At 37.0% G+C, this 15,067-nt stretch overlaps 2 protein-coding genes across 3 annotated transcripts; both read left to right on the forward strand.

The window, feature by feature from the left end:
- Positions 1–2,922: 2,922 nt before the first annotated feature.
- Positions 2,923–4,588, forward strand: LOC131029808 (protein BRASSINAZOLE-RESISTANT 2). 2 transcript variants are annotated; one of them, XM_057960459.2, is made up of 3 exons: positions 3,056–3,175; positions 3,418–3,798; positions 3,889–4,588. In XM_057960459.2, exons 2-3 carry the CDS (start codon positions 3,496–3,498, stop codon positions 4,255–4,257), a joined length of 672 nt encoding a protein of 223 aa, XP_057816442.1. In that variant the 5' UTR covers positions 3,056–3,175; positions 3,418–3,495; the 3' UTR covers positions 4,258–4,588. The 2 variants fall into 2 exon arrangements, with proteins under 2 accessions (XP_057816441.1, XP_057816442.1); XM_057960458.2 differs by having other exon boundaries at positions 2,923–3,798.
- A 9,136-nt stretch (positions 4,589–13,724) lies between these two features.
- On the forward strand, positions 13,725–14,789 carry LOC131029793 (uncharacterized). Its single transcript, XM_057960438.1, has 2 exons — positions 13,725–14,262; positions 14,731–14,789. The coding sequence occupies exons 1-2, from the start codon at positions 13,725–13,727 to the stop codon at positions 14,787–14,789; spliced, it is 597 nt and encodes a 198-aa protein (XP_057816421.1).
- The last annotated feature ends 278 nt before the right edge of the window (positions 14,790–15,067 follow it).

The raw sequence follows: 15,067 nt of genomic DNA on the forward strand, positions 1-15,067 counted from the left end.
GTCTTATAGAAAGAGAAAGGATGTACACCAATTGAGAGGAGAAGAAGAAACCGTGATCCAAAAACTAACAAGGTGCATTATGTTATGGTTTTATGGCAAAGAGAGAAAGGAAACATGGATTCCATAGGCTAGCAAGTTGTGTTGTGCTAGGTGATCCATGAAAGCACAAATTCCATAGGACAACAAGTTGTATTATATTGTGTGATATGTGTGAAAAAGCAAGGAGAGTCAAAAGGTATAGAAAGGTGTGTTATGCTAGTTGACTCATCCTAAAAAGATTACAAAGCAAATGCTTATTTTGCTAAATAATCTGCAACAAGAAAAAGATCAACAAGGATTACCAAAAAAGCCCATTGTTTGTAAGGAAATCCTACTGCAAAATGAGTGTTGCAGTGACACCAGGACAAGGGTCCACAAATTGAACAAGGATAACCAAACAAAACCCATTGTTTGTAAGGAAATCCTGCAACTACAAAATAAGCAACAAGGAGGCAACATATATGCCCCCTTAAGATGTCAACCTATTCCTATGTTGATATCTTAAGGTAGAAAGAGATTACAACAAGAATAAACACCTTTAGCACCAAGGAGGTATCCTTTAAGTAACAATGTTCATACACTCCAAGCTACAAAGTCCTCAACTCTTTTAAGCAAGGAAGAGAAGGTTGTAAAAGAGATATCTTGCAGCAAGTGTAAAGGGGTCTTTTGAGGGATGCATCCAGTTAGAGGATGAAGAAATTTTTGGCTAAAGATATCTACCTCCCAAAAGAAGAGAGATATTTAATAAAGATGGTATCTTTGAAAGGGGTAGGAGATTAAGAATACACACCTTCCCTATTGCTACGAAAAATGGATTCTAAGTGAAATATTGCACACCTTCTAAGGAGGGATCATTCGTAAAATGTGTATCGTTTCAAGCAAGGAAGAGGTCCAAGTTAAGGAACACACATGTCCAAGCAAGGATATAATTCGTATGATGGAAAAACAATTCTATGCTAGAAAGGACATCAAGTTATGAAAAATACAACTCAACAAAGGGAAAGTGAATCCTTAGAAATAAGGAATGATTGAAAACTATTATTGCCCCATAAGCGTGTAGACTATAATGACTAGGTTATTATGTTGCTACCCTAGTAGAGGTGAATCCTTACCATGATTATGTCACAAAATTGTGAACTTTTATTATATCATCTACAAAACTTAGATCTATACTTCATTTATGTGACTTTGCTTCTTCTTCCTTTTTGATATCTACAGGCTTGTTGTACCTAGAATGAGTTTTCATTATGTCGCATGGGAACACATTCTCTAAGGTCAACCCCTAGAAAACAAGAGAGAAATGATTAAGATTGGCACTCTTTAGTCATGCAAACACTACTGAGGATGTATGCACAAAACTAGATTCCTTTTAGTGCACCAATTAAAGTGCACAAACATGAGTACGATATTGCAAATGAGCTATCTAATCTTATAATCTAGATAAAATAAATGTATTAAATATATTTAAATACAAGGACATGGCAAAAAATTGTACAAAATTATATTTAGTTGGTTGTAGGTAGAAAGAGTTGAGATGGGAGTTGACTTAAATTTGAATTTGGGTGAGACAATTTTGTAACCACAAACTAGTCAAGAAACAAGAAAGAGACTAAACTATTATAGGAATCATGTGTATAGAAAACGTGGGCATAGATAAATGTGATTAGGATAGATAAATTTATTGCATGAGAATGTCTAAACATTAAAATATAATAAGGGTATGTGTTTAAGAGAATGCAACATAAAGAAAAGTTAAGATGATAATTGATTTAAATTTGAATTTGGGTGAGACAAGTTTGTAACCACAAAGTAGCCAAGAAACAAGAAAGAGACTAAAGTATAATAGGAATCATGTGTATGGAAAAAATGGACATAGAAAAATGTGATTAGGATAGATAAAATTAATGCATGGGAATGTCCAAACATCACAATGTAATAGGGATAGGTATTTAAGAGAATTTAACATAAATAAGAGTTAAGATGGGAGTTGACTTAAATTTGAATTGGTCGAGACAAGTTTGTAAACATAAACTAGTCGAGAAGAAAAAAGAGAGACTAGAGTATAGTAGGAATCATGTGTATGGAAAAGTGGACATAGAAAAATGTGATTAGGATAGATAAAATTAATGCATGGAAATGTCTAAGCATCACAACGTAATAGAATGGGTATTTAAGAGAATGCAACATAAATAAGGAGAGTAAGAATAAATGTATAGATCCATAACATAAAATTAATGCATGGGAATCTCTAAACATCACAATGTAATTGGGATAGGTATTTATGAGAGCAACACAAATAAGAGTTAAGATAGGAGATGACTTAAATTTGAATTGGGTGAGACAAGTTTGTGACCACAAACTAGTGGAGAAACAAAAAGGAGACCAAAGTACAGAAGGAATCATGTGTATGGAAAAAGTGGGCATAGATAAATGTGATTAAGATAGATAAAATTAATTCATGAAAATGTCTAAGCATCACAATGTAATAGAGTAGGCATTTAAGAGAACATAACATTGATAAGAATAAAGTAAGCTTAGATCTATAGCATAAAATTAATCCATGGGAATGTCTAAACATCACAACATGTATTTAAAAGAATGCAACATAAATAAGAATAGAGTATTAATAAGTGTATAGATCCATAACATATGATTAATGCATGGGAATCTCTAAACATCACAACACATATTTAAGAAAGACTATAACACAAAAATAATAAGATAAGTCAATGGGATCAAGTCTTGTTGAGTGCAAGGCTCCCACATCATAAATATATAGATGAATAAATACAAGCAATATAGAATAAATGTATGATTCCATAAGATTCAAAATTGAAAACCACAAAAAACTCTAATCTTTATTTGATATGCTTAAAATGAACATAAACATAAGAAATTTTTTTATTAAAATATACCCCTCAATCCTTTAACTTATAACTAATGCCCTATCTTTAAAGATAGCTAAATGAATCTGTATTTGCCACCCAAAACAAGTACTTGTGTGTTGGGTGTGAGCCTCAGAATTAGCAGTTACAATGAGCAGTTTGACCAGGCCCTGTTCAGCCATTTCTGCAAATAGAAACGGAACAACCACACCAGAAAGCAGCTTCGGAATGCTGGGAATCCAAGGACTACGGTATGTTCTCTGCAATTATAACTGCATTCATTGCCCTGGGTCCAATTACATTCTATTCACGCACTCTGCCTCTTGTTCATGCAATCCCTGCCTCTGCCCTCGAATAAAAATTGAATGGGCATTGGGGATTTGGGGACCATGAAAGGGAAGTATCGCCCGTACATGCAGGAAAACATTCTTGGCGTGTTGGGCGTGCAGTTGCAGTGAATGCTGATCCTTATCACCATTGCTCTGTTAATTAGGCACCTGGGCATCCTTCTCGAAAACAGAAAAGAGCTAAATGCAGAGCAGAAGATAGAGGGCAAACGCAAGGAGAAGAGATGGAATTGAAACATGTTGCTCGCGGCTGCATAAAGAAGACGGCAGGGCCCTGGATTGTGAGGCGGGCATCGGCGAAGGGAGGGCATGAGACGACTGGGTGGAGAATTCCCTCTGCAAAGGAAAGAGATAAGAACAGACAACGGGAGAGGCTCCGCCGGGCTGTTGCAGCTAAAATATTTGCGGGTCTCCGTGCCCATGGCAACTATTGCCTTCCTAAACATGCCGATCATAATGAAGTGCTCAAAGCTCTCTGCAACGAAGCCGGCTGGCATGTCGAACAGGACGGAACCACATATAGAAAGGTTGAAAACATGTTCATTTTTTACATTCCTGAATTAGAGCTCTGCTCTGTGCACTGAATTCTTGATTCTTTTGTCTGTTTTTGGCCACAGAATTCAGGGTTTGAGTTACCAGCACTGAAGTCTGCCGGGACAAGCAGACCCACTTCTTCGAGCAGCCATTTTTATGACCAACGGGAAAGATCACAAACACAGAGCAGATTTGAACTGGAACAGGGTGATTTGAGCTGGAACGGTAAATCTGGAGGAGGAGAAAGACATGATGTTGGGTTTGTGGTTAGATACAAGAGGGAAGATATGGGCCAGGGATTGCCCATGTTATCAGAGGTCGTGTTGAATGCAGTACATGTTGAGCAGAGTGAGAAGGTGCAACACGGGAATCCTCAATCTTCTGCCTTCATCCCTTCTGCTGTACCCACCAGATTATCGCTCTCATCTAAACAGAGTCAAAATGTCTTATAGGTTAGGTGAGTCTGTAAGTTTATGAGCTTGAAAGTTTGGTTTGAAATGGTTAGAGTAATTGTTTGAGATTCATCAGAGTGCCTTTTTCCCCCCTTCTTGTCAACCTACTCACAAGTAAGCCAGAATTTTACTATCCTCTTTTCTATCGTTACTCAACTAAGCAGCAATCGCTTCCTTGTAGGTAAGATGCTGGTTTATAAGAGGGTGAGGGGTTAGGTGTATATTGAATCTCATCAACACCAAAAATGCAGATGGATTACTGATGTTTCGCTTAAGTATAAATGTTATGTAATTTTGGATTGAACAAATGAAAGAGCCCAATTTTATGAGAGCAAGTTGAAATTTATATTAATATTTGAATTTTCAAATTTATAATGTCATTCATGTTTAAATTTATTTTATTAGAGTTTGAATTTGTGAAGATAATTTTATGGGAAAGGATCTAGTAGTTGAACACTATAACTTGTGTTTCTCAAAATTGTTAAGAGTGACTTAAAGACTAAAGCATATGAGATCACTTGCAACATAAACTTCCTTCTACAAGATAGAAAAGTAAGAGCATAAATTTGCATTAAAAGATGTGAGTCACTCAACAACTCAAGCACTTGGGATCACTTGCAACAGAGAGAAAAGTAAGAGTATAAATTTGCAATAATAGATGCAAGATAATGTTAGATTAAACTATAATCAATATTTAAAGGAGGCAAAGATGTGAAAAACACTTCCTAACATTAATGTCATCAAGCCATCTAAGAACTGGTGTTTTGTACTAATGCAAATAATTCAACATACAACTTCTAGATACCTTCTTGTTATGCATGATACATTTGATTTATTTGCAGCTTTGGACACGATAAAGTGATAATGTAACCAGTGCTTTTGTATATTTTGGCCATTTTTTTATAATTGATATTTCACATAAACTTATGTGGTCATGATGTTCACATTGCTCTTTCTCAAACTAGATATTGATAATTGATTTCACACAACTATTTTATACTCATAAATACCATCTCATGCGCAAAAGCATAATGAATCTGATAGAGAAATCTAGAATAAGAATTTATAAGATAATCCTTCAGGTCAAATGGGTAAGGGTGCACATATTGTGTTTGTGCATCCCTACACATGTCAAGAATCTTTACAAAACATCTTATAGATTTAATAATTGAAGCTATTGTCTACTAGTGTGATCATAGAGACAAGAGCATTATCACATTTATGTGTGTACATTATGTATGTATATACATGTATGCGCACGCGCACACACACACACACACATCCTCAAAAAGTACATATTGTTATGTTTATGATAGTTTTTATTTCATAATAAACCATTAATAAACAAGATTCATCCTAGTACTCAATGCAGAACGATGGTTGAACTTGAATAACTTGAGGAATTAAGAAACAAAGTAATTATCAGTCTCATCCTATAATAGGCTATTGAGTTCAATACATAGCATTTAATGGAGTATTTGAACAACATTATAGAGTTACCAACTTGACTCTGTCGATGCTTTAGACCACTTTGAAAGCTAAGAGCCTTGTAATTATTTAGCAGTTCAGGTAACATAGTTAAGGGTTTCAATAACTCATTGATGGGGTTTATACAAAATCATCCTTCTAATAAAGCAACTTATACCACCAATTAGCATAGCTCAACGATGCTCATCTAAAGCATTGACTCAAAATATTAGACTTCCCTTCAGAGTGCCTATCTTTATAATACTATGAAAACTAATAAAAATTATTTAAATATGAATCATGTTCTTCATGACAAAGCTCATTCAAGTATTATCTCAAACCCTTCATGTACCTAGCTATTTGAACCTTGAACAAAAACCCTTATTAGGAACAACCACACTAATCACAAACCTATAATGCAAGCCCAATCAAACATTATCACAATGGTTTGAATTGCAAACTCAACCAAACCATTTCATAATGGTATATGATACATAAACATGTTCAATTAATATACACAATTATTAAATATGCAAGCCCATGTGTATAATAGGCATAAACAATAAAAATAAAACCATGTTCAACAATAGATATAAACATTAATGAAGCAGTCACCGGTGAGGAGAGACCTCAAGGAGATCAATCCGGACTGGTCAGCAAGAGTAAACACAACAGAAACACACAAATATGATGGAGGTAATGCAAAACAGGTAGTTTTATTGCATGAAATTTTATTGCATCCAACCGGTAATAATCGGGTTACAACATACCGACACACAGGCCTAGTAGAATAGGTCACAACCAGGGCCTTGAATCGAAAGATCTATCTTCTAGGCACAATCTATCTATCTGATACTCTAATTGATTCCAATTTGATTTTGATTGATTACATTCTAAAGCATGATTACAAACATATATATATATATATATATATATATATATATATATATATATATATATATATATATATATATATATATATATATATATATATATATATATATATATATATCGATCCAAAAGATCTAGTCAGCCCAAAAGGAATCAAAACTCGAAGAACAAGACCTAACGTGCAAAAGAATAAGGTCGGCCTCCGCCAAGAGATTCCTCTGTAAAATCCAAAGGATGAAACGAAGAAGGTCGGCCACACGCCAAGAAACATCGAGATCAATGCTCAAGGCTCCGCAAGCTTTGGAATGGGTTCTGGTAGATCACTAGAATAGGTCTCAGGCAACTGGTAACAAAGGAACAACAGGTAACAAGAAATTGTCACGGAAACCGGTAGCGATATCTTGTTGGTAAGTGATCCAAATGAGATGCGGTTTGAAAGAAAGAAAGATGATCAAGTCTTCAAGTAGAGTCCAACTCCACAGGATCCGGTGAGCCAAAAACTAGGACACGCGGAAAGGAAAATTGAAATTGCAAACAAAACATAAAGGAAAATATTTTGGGTTGATGCAAGATTGTTGTGAACCGGGGATGCTCCTGCATCAATTAAGTATACAAGTGCATTTATAAATAGACCAGGTAGCTTTACTGGTTACTTTACATATGATACACAATACATTGTTTTGAACAAGGGTATAGTGGTTCCTAATGTGATCCCCTAATCAAGCAATAAACACAAAGCCATAATGTAACTCATCTAATCAATACTTTCATAAGAAACAATACACAAGATTCTTAATGATATAATTTACATACCTAAGAGGTTTTTCATTCTAGGAATTTGTGCATACATGCAAATTTCTTTCAGTCGAATGGATTAAATAGCTCAATGGATCACACCCAATCTTGGTCATCGATAAATAACAACAACAACAATAATAATAATAATAATAGTAATAATAATAATAATAATAATAATAATACATATTGCATTGTTATTTTCATCCAAAAGTATAAAGGTTACTATAGATGTAATGCATTTAATTTTATGTATTTATATATACATTCGCATACAAATACATATTGCATTGTTATTTTCATATGTATGTGCGTGTGTGTGCGCATGCACGTGTGTGTGCGCATGCACGTGTGTAGTTTGTACGATTTCTTACTCAGGTCTAGAGACATAAAGACATCTTCTCATATTAAAAAATGTTATCTTTCATATTGTATAGCTCTAAATGTAGTGATACAATGATTATCACTAGGTTGCAAATTATGGGCTTATTTTACTATCTCTTTTACTAGTCTAATAAACCTCTATTTTCTATGAAATGCAAACTTTTACATTGAAACCACAATACTTTTCTAAGTATTAAGAGCTATTTGATTATTAGGACTTTGTTTAATTTTGTGTTTCCTAGTTAAATAATCCTCTTCCCATATTATCAAGAATGAGTGACAGGTGTTGAATGATCCCGGTGCTACACATCAACTCCAGTTCGATTCTCACTAGTGTTACCATAAACCCTTTTGAAAAAATGGTGAATCGACCCTGAAAGGGCTTCAAACGCCATGAGGGTTTTAGATACAATGAAGGCTTCAATGGAAAATGGTCAAGGAATAGCAATGGAAATCGTGGCCATTTCAGAGATACCCGTGCAGTTTTCCAAGACTAGTCCTGACCATGGAAGGGTCCAGAGAATGTGCAACGAAGGAGGATGGCAACGGGTGGTTTTAAGCATAACGACAAGCGTAAGATCAATGACAGTTTCGGAGGATATGAGGCCCTAAGCAACCGTCAGAAGGTGGATCTCAAGACATTGCAAGAGAAATTTTGGAAGCAAAAGCCTTCGAGGGAAGCTGTGAAAGTGTTAGAGTTATGCCCTAACTCTATCTATAATAGAGTCATGAACATTGAAATGTTGAATGGGGTGATAATATCAGTTTTCTCAATGCACATGCTCTCTTCCTGAAATGGGGGGGCTCGTGGTCGTCTCTGTCAAAAATCAGGGCATGGTGTGACGCTATTTGGGGGGAGGGTGTAGAACTAAAAACATTAGAAAATGGCTTTTTCCTGGTTATATGCCCTACTAATATGGATAGGGATTGGATTCTTGACAATGGAGCTTTCTTTATGGATGGAAAAGGCTTTAGCATTCTCAAATGGAAGCCAAATTTCAATCCAAATGCAAAAACCATCAATAGGGTGCCAATATGGATTAAATTTCCAGGATTACCCCGGGAATACAAGAACACATAAACCCTTAAAAAAATAGGAGAAAAACTAGGCCTTTTTAGAAAATCTGAGGAATTCATAACCCTACGGATTTCAGTATGGTCTCGCAGATATGCATTGATTGGGATCTGGTGCATAACTTACCGAACACAATAGAAATCAAAACTGGTTCAGGGATTTGGGTGCAGAAGGCGGTCCTGGAAGAAAGGATGGCAACATGCTTGGATTGCAACTCTTTTGCCCATGCTAAAGGGGACTGTAAAATCGGAGACAAAGGAAAGTCTAAAGTCCAAGATGAACTGGCAGAGGATATAATCAAACTTTCAAAACTCAAGGACTGGGAACATCAATGGGAAACATTGGATTGGGATGTTTTGCAACATTCTAGGATGTGTTATGAGCCGGATCTGAACACAATAGCATCTATGTGTTCTATAAAAGGACCGATTAACGATCTATTTGCATCAGAGGCATCTGCAAAGGATCGGGTAACACTAACAAAAATCGTTGGATCATATTCAGTAACGATCCAAAACCAATATAGTGATCCTCAATTGCAGAGTAAGGTGATGGATGCAGTGGGAAACATCTGGGTCCCTATCACTGGTTTAAGTGCTATGGATCTAATCTCTTCAGAGAATCATAAGAAAAATGTTGATCATATTGAAGAGGAAAGCAATGTGTCCCCACAATTTTTTCAAGTTCTTTACATGGCAGATGAGGTAGAGACTTTAGTCCCTGAGACTCAGATGGTGGATATGCCTAAAGAACATAATGAGGTGCCTCAAGAAAGGACACACTTACAAGAGAAAAAACTCCCCTCTACACCTCTAAGAATTGATCAGATTGTGGAGGAAACGATCTTTAAGGATATCCAAATCTCTCCCATTCGAAACCTAGATGCATCCTTTGAAGGGGTGAAAGATAGTGGAGGTAACCTGATTTTGTCAAAATCCGAGGGAGAACTATGTGATAATCCAGAGGGAGAGGATGACATGGGACTTCTTGATATAGGAGGGGTTTCGGATAGGAGAACTCTGGAAATTACTTTGGCTCAAAATGCTAAGGTAAAGACAAGCGAGAGTAAGAAAAGATGACCTAAATCCAATAGAGTTAGATTGGAGATTGCAGGTAATGTTGCTAGTCAAAGCAAACTCAGACTTAGATCGGGAAGGGACGTGGTCTCTTCCCGGAAGCAATGAGGTTCCTTTTGTGGAATGTCAGGGGTTGCAATTCCCCTTACAAGGTTAGACTGATTAAGAGATGCCTTGATCAGTTTTGCCCGAATCTCGTTTGCTTACAGGAAACCAAAATTAAGTCTGAAGATTTTGAAACCTTTTATAGTAGATTTAAAAAGTGGAAATGTGTCTTAGTTGAGGCTCAAGGAGCCTCAGGTGGCTTAGCCATTTTATGTAATGAGTCTCTAGTGGATGTCAACACTATTAACGAGGGACATTGGTGGCAATGGGTGTGAATTCACTCAAAGCAACTTCAATTGCAACTGTTCTTAATCAATTTATATGGCCCAATTAGTCCTTATTTTAAAAAACAGATGTGGAGTGATATCTCAGGGTGTCTTAGACAGGACAGTGTAACACCTTTTCTTATACCGGGTGACTTCAATGCTTTGATTTGACCATCAGACAAAATGGGAGGCAATGGTTGGATGAGGCAGAGTAACTTAGATTTTGGCTCTTTCATCACAGAGTCAGGATTAATTGAAATCCCCTTCAAAATTGGGGAATTCATTTGGACAAACAGAAGAAGTGGATTTTTAAACATAGCAGAAAGACTAGACAAATTCTTTGTAGCTGGTGACTGGTCCTCTCATCCATGGACATGTAGTGTTGATGTTTTACCATTCATGGGTTCAGACCATTACCCCATTGGCATCCGAATTTAGGATGAAAGAGCCCCTAATAGATGCTCTTTCAAATTTGAAGCTATGTGGCAAAGGGATAACAATTTAAGATCTTTGGTGGAGACATGGTGGAATTTGCCCCCTGAAAAGCCAAGTAATAAGGCTTTTATGTTCTTCAAAAAACTTCAATTTGTAAACAAACAACTCAAAAAGTGGAACAGAGAGTCTTTCAAAAACATCTTTATTGAGAAATTGAGTCTAGAGGAAGATTTAAAAACACTATGTATGAACAAATTATTCTACAAGGCATGGATGAATCGGCCTTCTTGAGAGAGAAACGACTTAATAAAGTGTACTCTAAAGTCCTAGCAAGAGAAGAAACCTTTTGGCGACAGAAATCTCGTGAGACATGGCTGAAGGAAGGTGACAGGACTACCAAATTCTTCCACACCTCTACAAAGGTCAGGAGGAATTATAACAAAATTTTCTCAATACACAATATGGTGAGGGAGTTGTTAACCTATCAAGATTCCATTAGCAGCGAGGTGATGAACTTCTTCTCAAGTGCTTTCAATGGGGAGGCAAGGGCAGACCAAGAATTGCATTCTATTATGGATATCTTACCCTCCTGTGTGAAGGAGCAAAATAACAAGATGTTACTCAGGGTTGTGTCGATGGAGGAAGTAAAGGCTACAGTTTTTGACATGGGAGTTGACAAAGCTCCGAGACTGGATGGGTTCCCACCTCTTTTCTTTCAACATTTCTGGGGCATTCTGGCAAATGATTTATGGGAAGTAGTGGAGGAGTCTAGAACAAGTGGTTCCATCCTTAAGGACTTTAACAATACTTTCATAGCATTGATCCCAAAAAAGGAAAACATATCTACCTTCCATGACTTCAAACCCATTTCTTTGTGCAACACAATCTATAAAGTGATCTCTAAAGTGATAGCCAACAGGCTAAAATGTATTATGGAAGAATTTATTTCCCCAAAACAAAGTGGTTTTGCCCCCCCGGTAGATCAATTTATGAAGGTATTATCTTGGCACATGAGGCAATTCATTCCATCTGTCTTTCTAAAAAGGAGAATATGATGATAAAAGTGGATATCAGGAAAGCCTATGATGAGGTTAATAGAGATTTCCTTTTAAAAGTTCTTGCAAAATTTGGTTTTGACCTAGTTTGGATAGCTTAGATAGAAAGTTGTATTGAATCCCCTAGGTTCTCAATCCTTATCAATGGGAGCCCTCAGGGTTTCTTCTCTTCCAACAAGGGTTAAAGATAGGGGGACTCACTGTCCCCTTTTCTTTTCATTATTATGGTAGAAGTGTTGGGGTGTTTGATTTCGAAAGAGTGTAGAGCTAGCCGGTGGAAGGGTATAAGGATTGTTGCAGGGGTAGATCCTCTAACTCATCTGCAATTCATTGATGATACTTTCCTTGCTGGAGAGGCCTCGGTGAGGGAATCTCAGACTATAAAATAGGTGATAGATAAATATGAACAAGTATCAGGTCACAAAGTGAACTGGCTCAAATCTGAGATTTTTTTCTTCAACACTTCACCTCCTAAACAGAGGGAAATTAGCAACATTCTTGGCATGAAGTTGGGAACTTTACCAAGTAAGTTTTTAGGTGTTCCCTTATTTGGAGGCGCTAATAAGTTAGCAATTTGGAAAAATTTGGTAGAAAGTTGCTTCAACAGATTGGAGGGATGGAAAAGTAAATGGCTGACTTTGGCAGGAAGGATTCTGATGTTAAAAACAATTGTCTCAGTCATCCCCATCTTCTCAATGACATGTCTAAAAATTCCTAGCAAAATCAGCAATGTGATCAAACAGAAAATGAGAAAATTCTTTTGGAATGGAGCTAATGAACAAGATAAGATCCCTCTATTGGCTTGGGAAAAAGTTTGCAATTTGAAAGTGAAGGGTGGTACTAGGCTTAGGAATGGCAAATTATGAATGAAGCTCTAGGAGCTAAAATTTCTTGGAGCATTTATAATAAACCAAATCAATTATGGGTAAAGGTAATGAGGGCTAAATACCTGGACACAATGGATAATCACATAATTTTCACAATCAAAAACCCACCCATGGGATCTGCAATTTGGAACTTCATAGTGAGCGGCAGGAAAGTACTCACAGAACATATTTCATGGCATATTGGTAACGGAAAGTCAGCTAAATTTTGGGATGATTCTTGGGTGGCATACCCTATCATAAAACACATGGCCGATTTTTTTGAAGCAAAATCTCTTTTATGTAGGATTTGGGGTGACAAGGTCAATGACTATTTGGTGTGCAAACAAAGCCACCTAGGAGAAGTTTGGTGCTGGAAAGACCTTTCAGACATAGGGCTATCAGATCAACAACAAATGTTGTTAAAAAAAGTCTTGGACCAGAGAAATATTTACCTCACAAAGGGCCAGGACAAAGTAATTTGGTGTGGTTCAAAAGATGGGAACTACTCAATTAAATTAGGTTATAGGCTTTTGGAAGGCATGATAAGGGACTTCAAGACAGCTAATGACTTAATTTGTCATAAGCATTGTCTACCCAAAGCAAGGGTGTTTGCATGGTTGGCCCTAAAAGGGAGAATTCTAACTGGTGAGAGGAGGAAAAGGCTTGGATTGGCAGGACCGACCAAGTGCTTTATGTGTGGGGAAGCTGAAGAGGATCTTGACCACCTCCTGCTACAATACAAGATAGCACAAAAATGTTGGTACTTGGTGAAAGGTAAATTGCAATGGCAAAGCCCATTGCCAAATTTTCTCAAAGGTGTGTTTGATAGTTGGCCAAGACAAAACAAGAAATCAAATTTCTCAAGCATATGGAACATATGCCCATCACTTGTGAGATAGGAAATATGGAAGGAAAGAAATTGTAGGGTTTTCCAAGACAAGGCTGAGGATGATAGAAGGATATGTAGCAGAATTGATCAGACGGTGGAGGAAACTTTAGGGGCTACAGCTTCTCAGATAGATTCAACGAAAAACCCTTTCACAATAGAGGAGATGAAAATACAAAAAGCATGGCCTAACATCAAAATAAGGCATGGGGTCCGACATTCTAGGCAGATAAGTAAGAAATATAACTCACCCACAGTATGGACTCCACCTCAGTCGGGGTGGATCAAAGCCAATTTTGATAGAGCAGCTCAGCGTGGAGGGGGTCTATATTGGGTGGGAGTGGTTTTTCGAGCTCACAGTGGCAGCATTATAAAATTGGGAGCACAATGTATCAAAGAGGGCACCAACAATGAGGCGGAAGTTTATGCAGCGTGGCTAGCAATTAGACGTGCTAGGAAAATGGGGATTAAAAAACTATATCTGGAAGGGGACTCGTTGATCATAATCCAGGCCATAAAAAATGGCCAAATAAAAGCATGGCACCTACAAAATTTTATCTCACTAATTTTAGAGGATTTGAGTCATTTTGAAGAAGTCATGGTTAGCCACATCAAATGGGAGGGCAACACAGATGCAGATAAATTGTCTAAATGGGTATTGTCCTTTAATCAGATTGAGGATTCCATTTTTGAAGTCTTTGACGGCAAGTTGGATTTAGAATAAAATGGGATAAATCTCGAACTCTAAATGATGACATGACAGGGTCATATCATGCGCTCAGACAACATATGATTATTTCTATCTACCGAAGTACATATATGATGTGTGTGAATCACAACTTAGATGGTCATTAACTCTTGCTTTGTAATGATTGGCAGCTCAAGTGTGTTACTCTTCGACTCTTTTATTTTTGTGCATGTGAATGATAGCAATGAAGGCAGTGATGTGAACTGTTACATGTGCTTCCTTACAACAAGCTCCAGTTTATAATGTTTCCATCTATGTGAGCGAGTGATGACGTGATATTCATAGCTTCAAGTAATAACTATCAAAGGTCATGGAAACAATGTGATTAACTACTCGCACGAGTCGGCTTCCTTTTTAAAGAAGCCAAACTTATTGCATTTCATATTTCTTCTGTTAGCTGTTGTATGTGCTCTTTTTTGTGCAGGTGTTGTTTGGCGACAGGATGGAGGCTACATTCACCTTCCAAACAAAGAAGCAACATAAAGCTCTTTACGAACCGATGGAAAATAGAAGACTGAGACTACTGCTCAAATGCCCTTTAGAGGAAGTTATAAAAGAGGTGAAGGGGACGTTGAGCTTTTTCTTCCAGCAAGCCACACACGGTGGAAATGCAATGTTGATATAGCTGCCATGATTTTGGCCTAGGGCCTGGAATTGGAGATTGTCGAGGAGGATATCTGTTGGGTCATGAACTCTCTTTTTGAACAAGAACTAATAACTAGGATGGATTTTGTTCTTGAATGGATGCACTCGAGATATGG

Source organism: Cryptomeria japonica, chromosome 9 (assembly GCF_030272615.1).
Source record: "Cryptomeria japonica chromosome 9, Sugi_1.0, whole genome shotgun sequence".
In the NCBI taxonomy this organism is placed as follows: Eukaryota; Viridiplantae; Streptophyta; class Pinopsida; order Cupressales; family Cupressaceae; genus Cryptomeria; species Cryptomeria japonica.

Bases quoted from the DNA above. Each gene is read 5' to 3' on its own strand.
- LOC131029808 (XM_057960458.2), top strand. From the start codon at position 3,496: ATGGAATTGAAACATGTTGCTCGCGGCTGCATAAAGAAGACGGCAGGG. The intron at 3,799-3,888 runs GTTGAAAACATG...TTTTGGCCACAG, and splicing joins ACGGAACCACATATAGAAAG to AATTCAGGGTTTGAGTTACC.
- LOC131029793 (XM_057960438.1), top strand. From the start codon at position 13,725: ATGAAAATACAAAAAGCATGGCCTAACATCAAAATAAGGCATGGGGTC. The intron at 14,263-14,730 runs GCAAGTTGGATT...TTTTTTGTGCAG, and splicing joins CATTTTTGAAGTCTTTGACG to GTGTTGTTTGGCGACAGGAT.